The following is a 22,318-nucleotide window of genomic DNA, read 5'->3' as shown; positions in this document are numbered from 1 at the left end:
CTGCCACTTCCTGTATAACATTATGTTTTCCAGATTTTTTTCGCATTTTTTCCTTTTATGTAAATCCCTTCAATTGATGCTGTTTTTCTTGTCTAAAAATTCTTACCTGAGTAGTACTTTTAACTGTTTTCACCCGTTGGAAATTATAGATATTCAGGTGAAAGTTAAGCACCTTGTGGTGATGGTGATTTTGAATGGCATTCACATTGCTAATAAATTGACAAAGTATAGAACTACCAACCAAACTGAGGTGGAAGAGACACTAAGAGACTGAGTTGGCCCGGATAAAGTAAAGCAGGAGGGAAAAGAAGCACCATTTCTTCCCTTTTCTATGCAGAGGAGGCATTCCACCTCTCATTGGAGGCTCTTAAGTTACCACTGCCCTCTTGTTAGTTATATTCTCTCCAATTTTGTTTCCCACCTAATGTCCAGAAAGATTCCCAAATTGTCTTTCCGTCTGTTTTCCCTTCTCCTTTACATTAATATTTCTGTTTCCTTGGTGTAGATTATGTATCTCAGTAAGGATTAAGAAATAAAATAATCTAATTCAACTAATTAATACAAAAGCCTCCTTTACCAGTCCCAGTATTTTCATTTTCAGAGAGAAACTTGTTCAAATGAACCTCCAATTGATGAGTTTTCAAATTGTTTGACAGAAAATTGGGAATGGGCAAGGTTTTTTTTTTCTGATTCTTTAAATCTTTGCTGTACCATGATAAGCCCCCTGAAGTTATTTCCACTTTTGGTAGCTTCTGTAGTCTTCCTGTATTTCTGAACTCCTAGGTTTTCCAAAAGTTCTGTGTGCATATATGTTAGGATTTTTTCTGTATGGGAATTGGTGGTGATAATAGTTTTTCATAACTCTCACTGAAAACCCCTCCACCTCTACCCTAACCTGAGCAGTGAGTCCTCTTAGATGGCAATGAGACTATCAAAATTTTCCAGGTCTCATTTTCTCCATATCTTACTCAAGATGGAGGTTTAAGGAACTCTTAAATAGGAATGAATAAACAAACACTTGACATACCACACTAAAAGTTTGCTAACTCCTAAAATTAAGAAAATAGTCTAAGAATTCTCTTTTTTGCAAAAGAAACATAAGCCACACCATCCAAATATAATTCCTTTGTACTACTCCATGAAAATAGATACTAGGAGGCAAATTACAATCAGAATCGTTTAAAGATATAATCTTGAATTTTTAAATCTTTCAAATGATTGCAAAAAAATTTCACCGACTTCAAAGGAAAATATTTACCTCCTTCATTCTAACTGGAACCAGTTTTGCTCCAAAGGTGTATGGTACACGACTACTTTGGTCTCCCCAGTCCTGTATATAATGGCCCTCACAGAATTGGATATAATTATACAATGTAGTAGTCCTTTTCATATGATGAGGGCAAAATTATATAGTATTTATAGACACCAATTAGAGTAGTACCATATGTTCCATGTCACCTAAACATTTGCCAGGTCAAGTCAGTGTTTAGATGAGTTTTCTTCATTCACAAGGCCATTTAATAATACATGGAATCCTGCTGGGAAATATGGTACCTATTTATTTATTTTTAAATAGCTATTTATTTGGTTGCTCCAGGTCTTAGTTGTGGCAAGTGGGCTCCTTAGTTGTGGCAGGCAGGCTCCTTAGTTGCGGCTTGTGGGCTCCTTAGTTGTGGCATGTGAACTTTTAGTTGTGGCACGCATGTGGGATCTAGTTCCCTGACTAGAGATTGAACCCAGGCCTCTTGCTTCGGGAGTGTGGAGTCTTATCCACTGCGCCACTAGGGAAGTCCCTATGGTACCTGTTTAAAAAAATCTGCACACCACCAACACCACTCCCCATGTATTCCAGAGATACTTTGAAAACTACTTAAATAAAGACATTACATTTGTCTCTGAATCATAGTCACCGTGTATTAGAAAGCAGTACAAAGTAAGTGAGCAGACTAGGTCAGTAGGCCCTTCTAAACCTGAACTGATACTCTTCACAATTACATATAAAAGGAACTAGATAGTCCCTGTAAGACCTGTCATTATACAACATGTAATTCAGGCCTTAGTGAACTTTAAGGGTTGCAACTTGTGACATGCAGTACCAAACCCATGGTCAGGTATTACTGGCCAAGTCCTTTAGAGAACATATTTTGTTACCTTCAGTTTGGTCAAAAGCCATTCTACTAAAGATAATGGGTTTTGACTTAAAATGGAATTGAAGATCATTCTCATTTGAACAGGAACTCACAAGTTGACAACATAGCAGGGTAAAGGCTATCCAAGACCTCTTAAGTTTTGTTATTACTGAGGTCTTTCACATGATAAGATTCTGGTTAGAATTTTTCAAACACATAATTACTATTTTAAAGCACTCTATGTGAGTGCTTAATACCATTTAATGTCACTAGATACACTGTTAACTGCTTAATATGGAACAAGGGGAATAAAATTACACTGCAGCAGAAAGCAGTTTTATTTCTCCATTTACTAAAGTATGAAATCTTTAATGTACTTATTTATCTTTAAGGCATATAAAAATTGTCAAGTATTATCTTTGGGCATGGATTGGTACTTTAGATACTTCATCAGTTTTTTACTTACATAATGGTGTTTTTATTATTCAGTTTTTGCAGAGCAGGTTTGTTTTGTTTTTAGCAGGGAGGCTTTAACTGCACAAATTGGCTTTCTGTAAGTTTGTATGTTTCCACTGTTCTTTATCTGGTTGTGTATGCTAGGCTTCTGTAACGAAAACTTACAATGAGTGTTTTATTACCTAACCTTACTATACCAGATGCCAGTTTTTATTCTTAGGTACTTGCCTATGAGGGTTATAGATGTTAACATGTCATATACTTTGTTTAGAAAATAATAAATTTCTTTCCTACATCTCATCCTGGAAGATTCTATCCAGTGGAATGCAACACAAGGCAAACTAAAAGGAGGCCCTGCTTCATGGAATATTCGAAGTTTTAAGACAGTGGATTCCAGCCATTACTTCTTTATAGCATAAAATGGAACGATTTGCCTTTGCTCTTTCTTTTTTTTTTTTTTTAATTCTCTTTCTTCCTTTCTCCTCCCTCAAAAAAGAATCTTACAGCTGGTTCTCCAAGAGTTTAGAAGACAACCTTTTCCCCTTTCAGAGGGGGCAGTTGTTAGGTTTAGGCTTGGCATAGTGTTAAAGCATTGACATAATCAGTTTTACACAAATTATGTGTTAGCTAGAAAACTGAGGGGCATTCCCTACGAAGCCATGACCATGTACTGCCGTAACTTAATAAAAATTGCCCAAGTGACTGTGCGTCTGCTGAATGGATTTTCTTACACCATCTGGTTGTCATTGTAGTTTTTTTGTTGTTGCTTTCATTTGAAATGTGCTGATGATCTTGTTTTTATTCCGTAGCATTGAACAGATGGGTTGATTATTCTTTTCAGATATTAATAAGGCAGCGGAAAGAAGAAATATGAATACGGCTCCATCAAGACCCAGCCCCACACGAAGGTAAAGTACCCTGAAGCAGTGAGTTACCTTGGGAGAGTTGGGCTCTGGGGAGTTAAGCCCAACTTCGTACATCAAGGGTCTTTTCTTCCCCCCAACAAATCAGAAACGCTCAAGCAAACAATAAGAACATGAACCTTGTGTGAAGGGCCTTGCTGCTTTTTTAAAACTTACATCAGGAGATGCAGAGGAAGCTTTGTGTTTTCCGTGACAAACCCAGCAAGTTCAGCTTGCAACATAAGTTGCAGGCGATTGGAAGAGGATAAATCTCTGTCTGTCCCCAGCTCACGTGTCAATGGGAGCCTCCACAGCAGGAGTGCCCAAGGGTCGTTGGTGTGTGCTGCGCTGCACTGCAGCAGGCAGCAGAGATTCGACTCTTCATTCCAAATGGCTGCTGGTCCAGATGTTAACCCAGGTTTACAGAAAGTGCTGCTTGAGAGATTGCTACTGTGCCTGTGCTGCAGATCCCCTGTGTGCTCGCATGCTTGGGTTACCTATCGAGGGGAAATAAAAAGGGCAAAAACACCCCACCTCTCAGAAGTCTCCCTTTTTCTTAGCTTTCCTGGAAATAAAAGGCATTTCCCCAGATGTTCTTCCACTATTTACAAAAGAGGTAGTCCTGATGTGTATCCTCAAGGTGTGCATTAAATTGGTCCCTTCTCTTAAAGAAGAGCCTTATTAACGTTACCATTTATACCAAAGATGAGAATATTATATTCAAACTGTCTGGCTCCGTAAACAGCACACAAGTGGATGTAGTGTGTGCGGTTTTGTGTGGAATGTGGACATATATATCTCATATCTGGTGTCTCTTCATGGCCCAAGTGGATATTCAGCATGGGTTTTGACTTTTCCCCTAAGTAAAACGCCAGTTTTCTGCCTAAACTATATACCACAGTAAACTACATTTCATATGATAAACTGAACACTGCTGAGTACAATGAATCCTAGTCTGTACTGGTAGCTCCACAGGTCACCTAGGGATATACCCAACTAGCTGGGCATTTACACATAACATACAGTTGTCCTGCTTTGGACCAAAAACACCTATAGTTTGTTACCTACTTATAGGAAGGAATGGCTGCTGTGTGTTTGGTGTATATGCCCCCACTTGGATGTGAGGATATTTTCTAAGCTACCAGGATTAAATTACGCGTGTCTGTTCTGCAGAGCTCAAGCAGACCCTAGAGGCAAAGTAATGCTGCTGATTTCAGTTAGATTCTTTGAGCACTCTGCCTGCACAGAGGAGTTGAGTCTGACACCACAACTATAGCTACACCACAGCTGTTAGGTGGATACCCTGGTCATCCATTGGTTTCACTGCAGAAATGAGCATATACATTGGTATTCTGTTTGTTCTCTCTAACACCATAACGAACACCTGCAGCTTGCAGGTAAATACTGTATTGATTCATTTTGTGTGTATGTGTGAGTATGCTAAAGAACATAAACGAATCCTGTAGAGCTTCAGCAAATCCATATAATGTCTGCTTCCGTTGTGCTGCATCTAACCGTGCTGCAGATGTTGGGCAGTCCCTCTGTGTTGCCCCTTGCCCCGGTAAACATGGAATACAGGTGGCTAAGAGTTTGCATCTGTTGGTCAGAAATATGGGGCTCCACTGGAAGTTGTGGTTGCTAAATGACTTGAAAGGAGATACGGTGTATACCTAATTTCTAAGGAGCTCTAGTGTGTGTGTTTCTGAAGTAGGTAGCTTACCAGGAGTGTGGAATTGGTCACTATAAAACACTCCATTGGTAAAATCCTCCTCCTTTCTGTTGTCCCCATGATGCTTATGATCTCTAGATAATGTTGGTGTGTTTCCGCAGGCAAAAAAGGGGGAGTGCACATCGCAGAATACAGAGTAGTTCCCATTTGTGCTATGGATTGAGAAGAATATTTTATGTCATTCCATTAACAGTATACCTAACCAGATGCTTTTAACATTTCCAGTTGATTGTAGGCATTCAACCTGCATTGGCAATGTAGGGGAAATAACCAACTCACCTGGTTGGAATCCAATATAGCCATTGCCAGGGCAATTTACATTTTAAATTGCATTAAATTTAAAAGATTAATTTCATCCCAACCTAAAATGCCACTCCATAATTTCATCTGTGATAGAAGAAATATTTTATGCTGTTTTTCTTCTTTTAATACCCCCCCCCCCAAGGAAAAACATACAAACAACATTGGAGGGGGTCTTTTAAAATGTTCTCCTTAACCAGATTTACAAATAGAAATACACGTTACCTTTATATACCTTTTAATATATCATCTTCCTCAGAAATAAATTCTCAAATGAGGTTGTTTGGGATGTGGATAGGGCTGTGGCTTCCCACTTTATTTACAATCAATAGAAGGGACAGCTAGGCTAATTCAAATTCCATTAAGAATCAGTCTTCCTTGGTGATAGTCCCTAACTGGATTCCTCATCGTGGTGTTTGCCATGATTAAGTTTCATATAGTCATGCTTTAGTAAGGTTCGGGGAAGAGGGATGTTCACATTTAGTAAAATCTTTTCTGGGCCCCATCTAAAAATCTAAGCAGAGTTTTTTTACATTTAATAAAAATAAAAATTTTCAAACCTTAAAGCCAGATAAATTGAACACTGTATTCAGAATAGAACACTAACATTTTGATCATTGCCCTGATCACGAATTATCTCAAGATATACCAATAGGTATATCTACCAATAGGGTAGAAATAAAATACAGTAAGTAGGCAAAGTGTGTGGTTAGTCTGGAAGGGGCTAATCATTTCTCTGAGGGTGAACACTGGATAGCACTGTCTTTTTGGGTGCATGCTTCCAGTCAGAACCTTGAGATAATTCCAGGCAAACCAGTATGTTGACAACAATCCAACTGCCTTCATTTGGCAACCCTAATCATTTTATGTGCCCCCAGGCATAGAGAAATGCATTATTCACAGGAAAAAACCCCACTACCTATAGCACACATTTCCCTTAAGTTGTAACTCTGTGTCTTCAGTGTTGCTACTTTTAATAAGAGAATTGTTTTTAAGCATGTTGGCAGGACCTTTGTAACATCTTGTTTTGCTGGACTTTAACCTTGAGTGTCAAAACACCTCAGTATCTTTGGGAGTTTTCACAGGATTATCACCTCTTCAAATGTCTCTGTAAGCCACGGTTCTGCTGGCTTTGCTCTCCGTTCAGTAATATGCCTCCCTAATGACTCCAGCTGTCAGAATGTGGTTCTGACAATATTGGCCCAGCCAAGCACAGAATTCTGCATCAGGGATCCCTGCTCTGGATCAGATTTCAGCCTGAATTCTCATCATTTAATCCTTGGACCACTTCATTGGACTCCATTGTATGCATTGAGTACATTGCATAGTTACCATGCAGCTTGTCTAGCATTGGTGCTAGGCATCAGTCCTTACCTTCCTCAGAGACTGGACCATGATTCTAGTCGTACCTCAGTTCTCAGTTTCCATCTTCAGCTCAACACTTCGGCAATCCAGGTCTGGAATATATCCTTATGCAGACGTGGCCTCCAAGTGAGACTCTGCATTTCCTAAACCTTCCTGCATGACCTGAAAAAAAGCAAATAGAATTAACTTGTCTACATCACGAACTCTGCAGAGAATTTCCCTATGTATTCGTGAAGGATGTTAGGCCTGGTGCCTCTTTGGTGAAAATCATCAAGGATTGGTTCATCAAAAATAACCTCGTCATCATCAACTATATTTCAGTTCTTTAAAGAAGAAAAGAAATAACCTAACTGTAGACAAGTTTCTTATGTAGCCCGAGGTGATTTCTGTGTATCCACAGTGTTAATTCCTTTGATAACTGCTTGCTCCTTGGGTATGAGACGGCCCTAGCTCTAGGTGGGCTTCACAATTAAAGATTGCAGGCTGTGATTACCTCTGCACTAACACTTAAAGAAGAGCCGTCAGTTCTCAGCAAGTGCCGCCTCTCTCTACCAACAGAAGAGTCGTATTTGTGTTTGAGAAAATCATCAGTGTGCTTCCTAGGGAGAAGCATGGGCACTTATAAAATTTGGATTTGTAATGTGTGATATCTCATTGCACCCCATTATCCTACCTGCACCTAATGGCAAAATTCTGTACAAGTCTGTTGTCTCTGTTTCTAACAGCATGGAGCGCATGGTGGGGGATCAACATCACACAGCAGCCGGCCATTTAGAGAATGGTATTTGTGGACAGTATCTGTGACAGAACAGAAGTACGAAGAGCTGATGAAGGATTTTTTTTTCAGGAGCAAAAAAAAAAAGGCTGGCCTCCCAAGGAAAATATTAATGTGAACAGAAAGAAAAAAAGGAGATGCTGACAAAGAATAGGACAGAGGCCTTCCTCCCTAATCTTCTGTACAGCCAAGGCCAAAGGACACCATCCTGGGCTTGAGGTCTCAGTCTCTAGACAGAAGCTCAAAGTACATCAGTTGTCCAAGATAATCATCTTATCAGTAAGCTGTCAAATGCCTAGTGCTCTGCATACCCCTATCATCCCCAGGAAGAGAAGCACTTCTACCAGAAGCACCTCACTTGCCATGGTTTTTCCCTTCGCCCATCCCTCCTTACCTCTCAGATGTTTCCAAATGGTGTGACTTTATTTCTCTCAAGGCAAAGAGTATTTGGCCTTTTCCCCCCTCCTGCTGAATAGCTGAGGAATTTGCAACAGAATTTTAGTGGGTTTTATCATTTGCCTTCAGTTTGTGGACTCTGGTTCTGAAATTTCTTTAACAACTATTCAGTTTCTTTTTAGCCTCTAGTGACCTAGTACCTGAGGGTACAATGCATTGGTCTCCAGTTAAACACCTCTGGTACTGTGGGATGATATAGTGAACTGTATTCTCCAGAAACTTACTTCTAACCCATTTGTTATCTGAGGTCAAGCATCTCATTCAGCAGGCTTCATCCTTGCGGCACTCTGAATCCTGCACACTGTACCACCTTTTTGTTACCCGGTTCTTGCTTTGAGAAACATGTTGGGGCCAGAAGCAGGAGCCCTTTTGTTCTGGGGAGTTCTTTGTTTGGGTTTTAAAGTGACCTTAAAGGGTTTTTTGTTTTTGCCTCCAGAAGAGCAGCAGTCTGCCATACTGCTCGTCTTTTGGAGAAAGGAAAAAAGCGTTGCCTTTTCATTTTAGAGAATTACTATCCTCTCTGTCCCTGCTTCTACCACTCCTTTGGTTCTTCCCCATGTGAATATTGTCTCTTCTACATTTTTACCCAGAAGTTAATTGAGGGGAAATTTGTAGTTTTGTTGCACACAGACTTTAGATTCATTGAGGGGAGGAGAGTGCTTGCCTTCCCAAACTGGAAGCACGAACCCAGATTTGGGGAATCTAGGGTGTTATGGTCAACCTCCAGGGAAAACTCTTGACAGGTGAGTAAGGTATTTCAGTGGATTCAAAAGAATGCGCACCAAATATGGCATTTATAATTATCCTGAGTCTGTGAGAAACATGCTCTGACATGGTGTTCTTATCCCTGTCCCCACCCCTGTTTTCACCAGCCCACGGCTTTGTGTGGTCTGTGGTCTGTCAGGTTCATGATCCCTTTCAGCCTTGATTGCCAGGGAACACTTGAAATCTGATTCCACCTCTAATAACTGTTTCTAACTGCTCCCCAAGGCAGGTTTATCTGCTGATCATTAATCCAGAAATACTTTACAGTTGTCCCTTTCCATTAGATCCTGGGTATTTGCCCATATTATACACTAGATCAGATGTTACACGTGTTAGGCGGATTTATGTGACATAATAAAAGTTGAAGTAAAAATCTTGGTTAGTCTGCACTTTATTTTAATAGGAAAAATGTTTAGCTGTCCTCATTTAAATTCTCTAGTCTCCCATATGTTTGCTCCCACAAATCAGGAGTACTTGTGAGCCTTAAAACATATGACAAGGACTTTTCATAGAAGCAGAATTGGCATTTAAATTGTTTTTGCTGTGACCATGTGGATGAAGTGAAATTGAGGTTCTCTTCCAAGCTGAGGGCATCATGATGAATGCCCATATGTGTAGTCATGGTAGATAACAAAACTATAAAGAAAACATGGTGCCTGCTCTTGAGAGGCTTACATTTTAGTTGAACAATTCAATTCATTAAACATTTACTGAACTCTTTTCTGTGTCCTATGGATACAAAGCATTTGGAAGAGCTTACTGTTTGGTAGGGAAGCCATGTAAACAAATAACTACAGAACAGTGTGATAAGTGCAGCAGTAGAAATATGTGTGCAGAGCAAGACTCATTTAACATATTCATGGAACGTCTGCTACATGCCAGACAATATAAACCTATGCGGTGGCTTTATCATGGAGAGTGAAACTGACAGTCCTTGTCCTCATGGACTTACAGTCTAGTAGGGCAAACAGACATTAAACAAATTGATAATGCGACATCAAATTGTGATAAATGACGTCAAATTGTGATAAATGACGTCAAATTGTGATAAATGAGTGAAAACAAAGTGCTATGAGAGAAAGTGGCCAGGATTTAGGGACAGAAGATAAACTTTTAAACTAACAGAATCAGGGAGTAAGGGATACTTAAGCCTGAGACCTGGAAAATGAGTATGGATTCGTTCCTGCTACTCAAGTAGAGGCATCAGGAAAAACCTTGACTAGTTATAGCTGAAAAGTCAGTATGGTAAGAAAGTGGTGAACTAGGGAGAAGGTGAGACTAGGTTGGAGAAGACAGGAGCCAAGGCCAGGGAGAATCTTACTAGCCTCAGTAGAGATTTTAGACTGAATTCGAAATACTGTGGGAAACCAGTGAAGGGTTTTATATGTGTAAAAGATCACTTTAGAGTAATCTGGAGAAAGATTGGGAAACAGGCAAGAGGAGAGGTGAGGAGACTGCTTTAGAAGGCTCTTACTGTGGTTTTGGGGAGAGATGGTTTGGGGTTGGCCTTCAGTGGTACTTTATAGAGGTAAAGAAACGGGCAGAATGGACATTAATTTCAGAGAAAGAGTTAACAGAATTTGGAAATGTGATTGGAAGAGTGGATGCGACTTTAAGGAAAGGATGACATCCAGTTTCCTGGCTTGAGCAACTGAGTAGGTAGATGAGATGGAAAAGAATGGAGGAGGAGCATATTTGTTGGAAAAGATCAAGAGTTCAGGGTAGGTTCTATGGAGGAGGTAATCCTTAAAGTGGGTCACACGGGAAGACGTAAAAAGGTAAACAGATCAAGATGAGTAATAGAAATAGTAAGTGCTCAGAGAGTTTAGCAGGAGGGGTCAGCGGTTGCTAGAGATTAGAGATTCCTTGGAAGACATGGGACATGAACTTGCCTTTGAGGATTGGGTGACACCAGAGTTAGTGCAAGAAGAACATTCCATGTTGAAAAGCCGTATGAACAGAAATACTGAGATGCGTAGTGTGAGTTAAGTCATAAGAACAGCTTAAGTAAAACTAAGGAGGTTGGATCAGGAAATGGGGGAGAAATAATAAATGCAAAGGGGCCAGATCTGTTAGGGAAGGGTGCCCAGAAGCGTGATAGCCAAGCTGCAGTTGGTAACAGGTGGAAATTCAGATGATTAATCTGGTATTTGCTGAATGAATTGAAATCTGGAAGATTGGGTTTTGATTTTGTTTTTTGGAAACTCTTGGTGGTGCCAGCATAAAAATAAGAGTTTGCATTGAACTTAGAAATCCAATGAGAATGAACAAGGAAAACAAACAGGATTCAAGTGACCTAGTGGAGATAGAGAGGAAAAACCAGTTAACTTTCAAGAACTTAAACCATGGTAAATGGGAAGATGATTTTAGGTAGAAATGAAAAAGTCAGTCTGGGCCTGATTGGGTTGAATAAGAAGTTGGGGATGAGTTCCCAGTTGGGTGGGATGTCTCATGAAGAATATTGAAGCAGATCAGGCCAAACATACCTGTGACTTCAAATACTGGGTTTTTTTTGGGGTTTTTTTTTTTTTAAACAAAAAAACACCTTGGCAAAAAAGGAACCAGGTTCTACATAAACCTCAGACTGAGAGAGACCACTTCTCAATAAGTATGTTAAGAAGGTAGAGAAACTGAGTGTACCTGTACCTGACTGTATGTCTCATATTGTACTTCTTTCTTTTTTCCCCTTAATTTGATTAATCCTGCTAGATGTTTTAAGTGACGGTTTTCTGTACTTTAAGGACAACGCCTTTGATCACCGTTACTTTGTATGAGATGGTGCCGTTTGCTCATTTTTTCTTCATGAGTCTTGCCCCGTATTATGACACACACACACGCACGCATGCAACGTTCCGCCCCTTTTAAAGTCTCTTTCGAACAAGTCTGATGGGAGGAAATAGGTTCTGAGGGAAGACACTTTCACTTTGAAAATCTGTTGAGATAGAGATGATAGTTTGACATGTATACAGAATACTGAATTAGTCCCTGAAGCCTGATAGACACTATGATCCCAGTCAGAACTTTTGACTCTGGATCATACATTCTTCCCTCAATATCCTAATCTTTTGAGATTCTAGAACCTACTAGTCTTTATTTGCTGACCAGATGGTAACTATCCTTAAAATTTTAATCACGTTCTCACTGACTGCCGTATTTTAGAGAAAAATGCTTAGAGGGTGGGGGCTTCCTCCAATAAAGAGCTGAAAGGTTGGCTCCTTCAATTTCTTTGTCTTAGCATTTTCTTGCTACCTCCCACAGGGATCCATATGGCTTTGGAGACAGCCGAGATACAAGACGCGATCGATCCCCCATTCGAGGAAGTCCAAGAAGAGAGCCCAGGGATGGCAGAAATGGCCGGGATGCTCGAGATAGCAGAGACATGCGAGACCCCCGAGATTTGCGGGACCACAGAGAGAGCAGAGACATTCGGGATCACAGAGACAGCAGAAGTATGCGTGATGCTCGGGACATGAGGGATCCTAGAGACTTTCGTGACCTAAGAGACTCTAGGGATTTTCGAGATCACCGGGACCCCATGTATGACAGATACAGAGATATGAGAGACTCCCGAGATCCCATGTACAGGTACCTGTATAGCTATTCTGCTTGGTTTTTTTGTAATAGTCTTTTTTATGTGTGTTCTGCTGAACTAATGGAAAGCTCTGTATAGCAGTGACTTTATCAGCCCTATATTTCCAATGTCTGTCAAATGGTAGATGTGCTGCTTAATAAGTATGTGGTGAATGTGTGAATGATGATGAACTGTGCTTAGTGAATGAATCTCCCTGTGGCCTCTGAAAGGCAACATCATGCAAATGGAAAAAAAGATGGAGTACAAATTGTTTTGGCCGTGCAAAACCGCAGGGAAGATGCACAAATGGCCAATAAATACGTGAAAAGATGCTCGACATACTTAGTTATCAGAGAAATGCAAATTAAAGCCACGATGAGATACCACTTCATACCTACTAGGATGGCTATAATAATTTATTTTAAAAAAAGTGTTGGTGAGGTGTGGAGAAACTGGAATCCTCATACATTGCTGGTGGGAATGTAAAGTAGTATGGCCACTGTGAAAAAGTTGGGCGGTTCCTCAAAAAGTTAAATATAGTAGAATTAATGATCCATCAGTTCCACTCCTGAATATATATCCAAAAGAATTGAAAAGAGGAACTCACACAGATGAATGTGAATGTACATAGCAACACTATTCACGGTAGCCAGAAGGTAGACACAATTCAAATGTCCATCAATAGATGGATAAAAAAATGTGATATATCCATAAAACAATATTATTCAGCCATAAAAAGAAAGGTAATTCTGACACCTGCTACAACCTTGATGGTCCTTGAAAACATTATGCTACGTGAAATAAGCCAGACAGACACAAAAGACAAATACATGTTTTCACTTATATGAAGTATTTAGAAAAGGCAAATTCATAGAGACAAAGTAACAGCAAAGGGGGTTGAGTCTGTGTTCGGGGTGATGAAAAATTATTTATGTGGATTTTTTGATTTTTTTGGTTTTTAACCACAGTTTTTCAAAAGCACAGGGAAGGAGGCTTGGGATGAGGGCATGGAATGGTTCCTCAAAACTAATATCAATCATTGCTACCAGGGCTTCCCTGGTGGCGCAGTGGTTAAGAATCCGCCTGCCAATGCACAGGACGCGGGTTCGAGTCCTGATCCGGGAAGGTCCCACATGCCGCAGAGCAACTAAGCCCCGTGCACCACAACTACTGAGCCTGTGCTCTAGAGCCCTCGAGCCACAACTACTGAAGCCCGTGTGCCTAGAGCCCATGCTCTGCAACAAGAGAAGCCACCGCAATGAGAAGCCTGCGCACCGCAACGAAGAGTAGCCCCCGCTCACCACAACTAGAGAAAGCCCATGTGCAGCAACGAAGACCCAACACAGCCAAAAATAAATAAATAAAATAAATAAAATTTAAAAAAAAAATAATAATAATAATAATTACTACCAGTTATTTTGTATTTACTTTAGGCCAGAGAGCTTACTTTATGCTGAGAGCTTTCTGTACATCCTCCCAGTCATTTTGGAAGGTAGGTTAACTCAGTCCCAGCCACAGAGCTGATAAGCAGTGAGTCCCAGATACTAATTTCGTTTGTCTGATCCCAAAGTCCTATGCCTTACTGTGCCTTACTTCCTCACAGACAACTGGGTCCTGAAGAATTCTCTGTATTTGATTTTTGCAGGATAAGACTTTTAACTTTGCGCACATTTCTGTAACTTTTCAGGAGAGAAGGCTCTTACGACCGATACCTGCGAATGGATGACTACTGCAGGAGGAAGGATGACTCTTACTTTGACCGTTACAGAGATAGCTTTGATGGACGAGGCCCTCCAGGCCCAGAAAGTCAGTCTCGTGCAAAAGGTAAAGTAGCAGAAACAGCACTTAGCACTGGTAGGACACTTTACAAAAGAAAGAGGAAGCTAATAACCAACTGGAAAGGGGCTAATGACTTGGCTAAGCAATTCACAAAAAGAAGAAATACAAATATCCTATTCATGTGTAGAGAACATTCAGCTTGAAAATCATTTTTAAAATGCGAAGTAGTACCGTCATCTGGTTTAGTCATCTAACAAGAAGAAATAAATACGAAATTCCAGCAATAAGAAAAAAAATGAACAAAAGATGGGAGCAGAAGAGGTCATTTGCTTTTTTTTTTGCTCATTGACCAAGTAAAACTGTTTGCATTATCTATGTAGTATGTGGGGTTTTTTGTTTTATTTATAATTTTTACCTAACAGCATCTACTTTTTAGGTAAAGACAAACATGTTTTTTATTGATAAAAGCCTTGATTTTCTCAATATATTCAATACATCTTTAAAGATTTTTAGATTGTTTTACACCTGGTCAAGTTAAGAACCTCTTTTTCTCTCTCTCTCTCTCTCTCTCTCTCTCTCTCTCTCTCTCTCTCTCTCTCTCTCTCTCTCTCCCCCCCCCCCCCCTCCATTCGGTCTTCGTTGCTGCTCTCAGGCTTTCTTTAGTTGAGGCGAGCAGGGGTCACTCTTCGTTGCAGTGCGCAGGCTTCTCACTTCGGTGGCTTCTCTTGATGCAGAGCACGGGCTCCAGGCCCGCGGACCCCAGCAGTTGTGGCATGTGGGCTAGTAGTTGTGGCTTGTGGGCTCTAGAGCACAGACTCAGTGGCTTTGGCGCACGGGCTTAGCTGCTCCACGGCATGTGGGATCCTCCTGAACCAGGCCCCGAACCCGCATCCCCTGCGTTGGCAGGCGGACTCTTAACCACTGTGCCACCAGGGAAGGCCAAGAACCTCATTTCTAATTTGTTACAAAACTTACACTTTACTGCCTGATTTTGTTTGTTTGGGGTGGGGGTTGTGTTTGTTTGTTTACTGCCTGATTTTTTTTAAACAAATTACAATTACCTGTCAATAGGGGACTTAAATAGTTGTCCCAAAAATGAAAATTAGAATAATAATGAAATACCATCTTTTACCTATCAAGTTGGCAGGAGGTTTTTTTGGTTTGTTTTTTGTTTTGTTTTTTAATGACAATACTCAATGTTGACTAAGATGTGGAGAAATAGCACTAGGTGCTCCACCCCTGTGAAAGGATAAATTAGTAACAGCCTTTCTAGAGGGCATTTTGGCAGCATGTATGAGATTAAAACAACCATGCCATTGAATCCAATCATTCCATGTCAATGGATTTATAATAGTAAAAGACAATAATAAGGGTTATTTTTAGGAGGTAGTCTAGAGGATTAATTCAGAGAAGTGTGTGTGTGTGTGTGTGTGTGTGTGTGTGTGTGTGTGTGTGTGTGTTATGACCTTTGCCTACAAGTAGTTCAGGATTGAAAATAAGGCCTGTGACTTATTTTTATAGAAAGGCACGGTCCATGTTTCAGTTTTCTCTGGTGTCATCCTGCAGAGCGTTTGAAACGTGAGGAACGGCGTAGAGAAGAGCTTTATCGTCAGTATTTTGAGGAAATCCAGAGACGCTTTGATGCTGAGAGGCCTGTTGATTGTTCTGTGATTGTGGTCAACAAGCAGACTAAGTAAGAACCCTTTGGATATTTTTCCTGAGTGAGGAGAAGGATCAGAAGAGAAATTCAGGTTCCTTGGCAGCTGTACACACTTAACTTGGGCTGTTGTGTACTCTGGCATTGTTATACTGTGTTAACCAGGGTTCTTTCACTTGTAGGTGACAGAAGACCCATTGCAAACTGGCTTAGGCCCAAAGGGAAATTTTTAGTTTGCTTGACTGGGAAGTTCAGGCATGGCCACATACAGGGTCACACTGTCATAAAGACTTGTTCTCTCTGTTGCCTTCACTCTCAGACAAGCTTTCTACTCAAAAAGGCAGAACAGCACTGGCTCTAGACATGTATCTTCTTAGCTCAGCAAACCAGTGGAAAGAGAGCTGCTCTTTCCCATTGCTTCCACCTGAAGTCCTGGAATTGTTTCTCATTGGACTGCCCAGGCTTACTTTCCCATCCCTGAACTATCACTCTGACCAGCAGTGCTGGGATGCCCTGATTGGCCAGGGCTAGGTCATGTGCCCACCCCTAGAGCTAAAAGTGGAATTAGCCCTGTGGAACCATATGGACTGAGTGGGAAAGGGGTGCCTTCCCAAGGAAAATCAAAGGGGAATATATGCTGGTCAGGCAAAGCAATAAATGTCCCCTTTGTGAGACAACACCGAATCCCCAGTACTTTGGAAGGCATACGTCTCTGCATTTGTCAGCCAAGAGCCAGGCTTTCTTTGTGAAGTGCCGTGGCCTTGCAGAGCTGTTAGGTGACCATGCTAGCCAAGCCAGAGTTACAGCAGTATTTTACTCTACCTCTGTTTCACATTCTTTTCCTTGAAGAAGCAGAGTAGAGGTGTAGAAGGGAGTATATAGCAGCTTGCAAGTTTGAGAGTAGCTATGTTCCCTTTCCCCAAGTGGTTAGTAAATAACTTCATGTATTTTCTAGCAGTTTGGGGTTAAAGAGCTAATTTCAAGGCAGAGACTAGGGAAATAGGTGTTGAGACACCAAGCAGCAGGCAGCATCACAGGCTCTGGGCTGCCTTGTTTAGAAACAGATGCTGCTTTAACTTGCAGATGGCTTTTTTTTTTTGCCCCCCCCCCCCCCACTTTTGACTCATGATAATGTCATTTTCTGAGCACCTACTCCGAACTACTACATGCTAGGCACTTAAATAAATTTTTTAATCTTCACAGTAATCCTGTTTCATGTGTATTCACTCATCAAATTTCTTCTATGTGTGACAGGTGCTAGGTCCTGGAGCTGTAATGCTAATAAGCAAACACACATGGCCCCTTCCTCTTGTGGAGCTTATACCCTAGTTGGACAAATGACAGAAATAAATGTATTGGTGATGTGTCTTATAAGAAATATATCAAGGATCTGATTTAGATTGCAGAGAAAGTCAAGGAAGTGACGTATGAGCTGAGCCATATTAATCCTGTCTGACTGGTAAAGAAACTGAGGTTTGTAAGAGGTAAAGGGACTTGCTTAAAGCTTCAACTTTGCAAGTAAATGTTAGTGGTAGGATCCAAGCCTGTCTTTCTAGCATTTAGAACCCATGCTTTTCCCACTATGTTGTGTAGCCTCTACAAAGACGGACATGTGTTACAAGTCTTAGGCATCAGGATGGTGTTTAGGAATGAACATCAGAGTAGAGAATCAAGAGAAGGACCTGGGTACTAAATACTGTGCTATTGGCAACTTTATGTGTGACCATTCTGAGCCAATATAGAGAAGGAATTGGTCTAGATTCTTGGAGCCTGAAGAGGGCGCTAGGGAGACACTGGTAGAGCTGGGATTTGAAGTCTTCATAGGAGCTCACACAGCTAGCTGAGGTGCCACAGTGGGAGTTGGGAGTTGGTCAGGGAGTACTCACTGGGTCCTGTTTGTTTCTACAGAGATTATGCTGAATCTGTGGGGCGGAAGGTTCGAGACCTAGGCATGGTAGTGGACTTGATCTTCCTCAACACAGAGGTGTCACTGTCACAAGCCTTGGAGGATGTTAGCAGGGGAGGGTCTCCCTTTGCTATTGTCATCACCCAGCAACACCAGATTCACCGCTCCTGTACAGTCAACATCATGTTTGGAACCCCACAAGGTATGGAGGCCCAAGCGGGTCAGAATTTCAGAAGTAGTCACTAGTCCATTAATTTTTTTATGCCTTACTCAGAAGCAGCAGGTTTTAGGTAAATGTATTTCAGCTCAAATGTAGTAGGGCCCTTTTATAAGTGCACGGCAGAGACTTGCATAGTCATTTAGTCGTCTGATATTCTTTCACTGGATACAGTTCTGGGCCTGCTGTATATGACGTTATATTTAGCACTTAGGTATATACAGTGATGTGCTGGCAAATGTTTAACAACCAGTTCTGGGGGGGGGGCGGTGTGGTTTATAGCATTTGCTGATTTCCATGGTGTAAATACTCCCACTGTGTTCTATATCAAGCTCCCAACATGAAGTCACTTCAGGGCAAGTTGGGAAGAGATGCACACAGTCTGCTCTCACCAGTGAGGGCCGGCTCCAGCGCAGCTCTGGCACATACTACACTGAATGCAATAGAGTCCTTGCTTTCACCAGATTTTCTAATGAGGGACAAAGCATACAACAGGCAATTAGGTTACTCTGTAAGTGTGCTAGAGAAGTGGGTGGAGGGGCTGTGAGAACAGGGAGGAGGCCCAGAGTAGGTTCCTTGAAGTCCTTCCCTGAAGTAGCTTTTAGTCCTTTGCTCCCAGATTGTTGAGACTCAGCCAGCTGATTCCCTGCTCGTTGCTTGCGCTCACAGCACAGACCTTTCGCTTTTCCCGCCACCCTGGGGCTTTCTATTTGCCCCACCAGTTTTACCCATAACAATGGAGTGCAGAAGCCTCTCCAGCGGGTCATTTGTCTTTCTGAGGAACAGTCCCTCAGGATGTGTGAAGACATTTCTATCAAGTGCTGAGAAGTCTCACAACGCTGTAAATCATTGTTGCCCAGGGGTGAGGAGAGGAGGTTATTTAGGGTCACAATTTGATCTTAATCCGTAACCTTTGAACTGATCTATTAAAAAAACAGCTCTATTCTTAGGAGCACAGTAGAGAGCCAGGCTTTGCAGAAGGGCTTTTTGGACCCCCGTGGCCTGCCTCCTGCGGTTATTCTCCGCATGGTCTTTTTGAATCTGAGAGAGACTGTCATGTTTCTTTGGTTTTTACTACACGTCTGTGATCTAAGAATTCCCCAAAGAACTAGCTCTGTACAAGGGTGTCTGTTGCCCAGCAAAGAAATCCATTCACCTATCTTCCCAACCTTCATCCCCCTCCTCTCCCAACCTCTCCCCATCCCCATCCCAAGGCTTTTTGTCACTGTAATGGTTTTCTTGCTCATCTGAGCTTGGTAGAGTCCAGTAGGTGGGCACTCAGATCTGTCATGGGAGAAAATAACTCAGGTCATTCCCTCCTGCAGAGCATCGCAACATGCCCCAGGCAGATGCCATGGTGCTGGTGGCCAGAAATTATGAGCGCTATAAGAACGAGTGCCGGGAGAAGGAACGCGAGGAGATTGCCAGACAGGCGGCCAAGATGGCCGATGAAGCCCTCCTCCAGGAAAGAGAGCGGGGAGGCCCTGAGGAGGGACTGCGCGGGGGGCACCCTCCAGCCATCCAGAGCCTCATCAACCTGCTGGCCGACAACAGGTACCTCACTGCTGAAGAGACTGACAAGATCATCAACTACCTTCGAGAGCGGAAGGAGCGGCTGATGAGGAGCAGCGCCGACTCTCTGCCTGGTGAGCTACGTGGCAGGGCCGAGGTGAAGTTCTGACTCTGCATTTCTCTAATCCCCAGGCTCTGTTGGGAGGGTGGCAGGCCCAGGGCTCTTGGGGTGGGCAAGGGAAATGAGCGCATCCCTTGGGCTCTCCCGTTGGGCCAGCCATGCTGGTGTAATGATAACTTAAGACCTGGGCTCTGCTCTGTAGTTACCGTGGTGGGTGGGTTAGTATGCTGGCTCCCTGGGAACCAAGGTGGACGCCCTTCTTTCTTTAAGTAGTTGTCTGGAGGAATGAAGCTGTTTTCTGGGAACAGCACGTACCATGAAGTGGCCCCTTTGGGAAATTGATGTTATAGTCTGTGTACTGTGTGATTGATGTGATCAGTGATTGTTGTTCTTCCCTGGGCTGCTAAGCCTCCTGCCCATGGAGGGTACTTTCAACCAGATACCTCCTCCTTCTGTCTTGTAGGCCCGATTTCCCGTCAACCACTCGGGGCGACCTCGGGTGCCTCGCTGAAGACACAGCCAAGCTCCCAAACGCTCCAGAGCGGCCAAGTGCTCCCCTCTGCTACACCCACTCCAGCGGCACCCCCCACCTCCCAGCAAGAGCTTCAGGCCAAAATCCTCAGCCTCTTCAATAGTGGCACGGTTGTGGCCAATAGCAGCTCTGCATCCCCCTCAGTTGCTGCCGGAAACACCCAGAACCAGAATTTTTCCATAGCAGCGAACAGCCAGCCTCAGCAAAGATCACAGGCCTCTGGCAATCAGCCTCCAAACATTTTGGGACAGGCAGGATCTGCTCGGAACATGGGCCCCAGGCCTGGGGCTCCTTCCCAAGGGCTCTTTGGCCAGCCTTCCACTCGCCTGGCACCCGCCAGCAACTTGGCTAGCCAGAGGCCCGTGTCTTCCACAGGTATCAACTTTGACAATCCAAGTGTACAGAAGGCTCTGGACACTCTGATACAGAGTGGCCCTGCTCTCTCCCACCTGGTTAGCCAGACCACAGCACAGGTGGGGCGGCCCCAAGCCCCCATGGGATCATACCAGAGGCATTACTGAGGCTAAATCTCAACTACCCCTGGTCCCCTCTTCCTCTGGCCTCCCACCTCTTGCGTTCTAAATAGAGTTATTTGGAAGATGTTCTCTGCACCTCTCCAGGTCCACATCGAATGTCATAAGTTTCTACCATCTGCTCTCTTCTGCCCAAGGCTATGTTGCTTACCCCTTCCAGAGTTCGAGTTTATACTGCACTGGAGGTGTATTTTGGTGGTGGTGGGGTGGGGGTTTGGGGGGTTTTGTTTTTGTTTTTTTGTGGGTTTTTTTGGTAGAAAGTAAATATCTCTGGGGTCATGGGCAGTATAGATGTCTGGGCTCCATTTGTATTTCAGTTGTCTCTCTGTCAGCTGGACGTGGGGCAGGGGAGGAAGAAGCAGCTGAGCCCCAGCTGGGTGAGCTTGGGGTAGCATTTTCATGTTGAAAGCCACTGCCTTTGTTCATTCTGAACCTACCATGGGTGTCCAGCCTCACACAGGCCCACCAGAGCTCGAGCTTCTGCCTGCAGCTCCTGTGTAGGGTTCCAGAGCAGCAGGTTGGGCTTGGTGGGCACGGTGTCCTCTTACCCCATCCCACATGACGTGGGGTCTGCTTGAGGACTCAGAAGCCGGCTGGCTACTCAGCTACTGGAGTTGTTGAGGAGTGGCCAAGCCGGCCACTTTTCTGCCTGACCCAGGGTTGTTGGGTTTTGGTTTTCTCTTTTTTTCTTTTTGGCTTTCATTTCAATGAAAGATCTCCCGTGGACTGCACAGCTCCAGTCACCAGCAGTTTAACACAAACTGTGAACCTGGGCCCCAGCCACTCTTACCCCTAATATTTCTGTTAGCCTCTCCCTCACCAGTGGTAGTTGAAAGGAATCGGCTCTGAGAAGGCAACTCTAGACTCTGGCAGTGAACACCCTTTTTTTTTTTTCAGTGATTGCTTTGAGCTTTTGACTCAAAAATCTGGCTCTTGTTCTGTTTTCTAAGCAGCAGGAGATAGGGACCATTTTGATGTCAGACTTTTGGTAGCTGGACATGTTCTTGTTACAGGAGGCTGTTCATAACTTTTGAGCCAGAGTGAAGATACTAGAGGGAGGACTTCTGGCTGCTGCTCTACATGGAAACAAAGGAAGCTGCCCTCTCCCTAGGGATGGTGCTCATTAGAGCCTTGCGGATCAGTCTCAAGGGGCCCCTGGCAGAAACGAGGGAGAGCAGTGACTTCACCTGAGTCCCTGCCAGTGGCTGAGTAAACAGTGGTTTCAAAAACTCAAGGTCCCCAGATGGCAGCATTTTATGTTCTGACCTGTTTGTGTTATATAGTGTTTTTTTCCTCTTTGGAACTTTTGTGTTGTTAATAAGATGAGATGATTACTTTTTAATTAAAACGAAAAAGTGAAAGCTGTGTTGTCTTTCTTGGGTGTGCATATCCGCAGGGCCTCTTTGTGAGCGTTCCTTCCCAGAGTTTGAAGGTGAGGTTCCCTGACAGAGCACTGATGGGTTTCGGTCTGCCATGAGCCTGCAGTCAGGCCTCAGAACCTCTTTTAACCCTAGCTTCTCTCCTTATGCAGCTCACCTAGTACAGTTCAGAGCAAAAGCCTGCTGGTTAATTATAATGCTATGTAAACATCCTTGTTTGTGGCAGACTTGCAT

The 22,318-nt window shown here is 42.9% G+C and overlaps 1 protein-coding gene across 7 annotated transcripts in view; it reads left to right on the top strand.

The window, feature by feature from the left end:
• Positions 1-22,318, top strand: part of NCOA5 (nuclear receptor coactivator 5) — a 46,579-nt gene that overhangs the window by 8,480 nt on the left and 15,781 nt on the right. For 4 of the 7 annotated variants that reach the window (XR_012326371.1, XR_012326370.1, XR_012326373.1 and 1 more), the window contains exons 2-8: positions 3,427-3,493; positions 12,136-12,462; positions 14,136-14,272; positions 15,794-15,920; positions 17,793-17,992; positions 19,333-19,653; positions 20,104-20,547. Coding sequence is in view for 3 of the 7 variants with exons in the window: in XM_004320503.4 (XP_004320551.1) it covers positions 3,456-3,493; positions 12,136-12,462; positions 14,136-14,272; positions 15,794-15,920; positions 17,793-17,992; positions 19,333-19,653; positions 20,104-20,693 (1,740 nt within the window). In the remaining 4 variants the exon portion in view is untranslated. Of the gene's footprint in view, positions 1-3,426; positions 3,494-12,135; positions 12,463-14,135; positions 14,273-15,793; positions 15,921-17,792; positions 17,993-19,332; positions 19,677-20,103; positions 22,067-22,318 lie in introns of those variants that run through there. The other 3 variants (XM_004320503.4, XM_019943934.3, XM_019943933.3) reach the window with 3 other exon arrangements.

This window comes from Tursiops truncatus, chromosome 15 (genome assembly GCF_011762595.2).
Source record: "Tursiops truncatus isolate mTurTru1 chromosome 15, mTurTru1.mat.Y, whole genome shotgun sequence".
Lineage (NCBI taxonomy): Eukaryota > Metazoa > Chordata > Mammalia > Artiodactyla > Delphinidae > Tursiops > Tursiops truncatus.
This window is presented reverse-complemented; position numbering and strand designations above follow the sequence as displayed.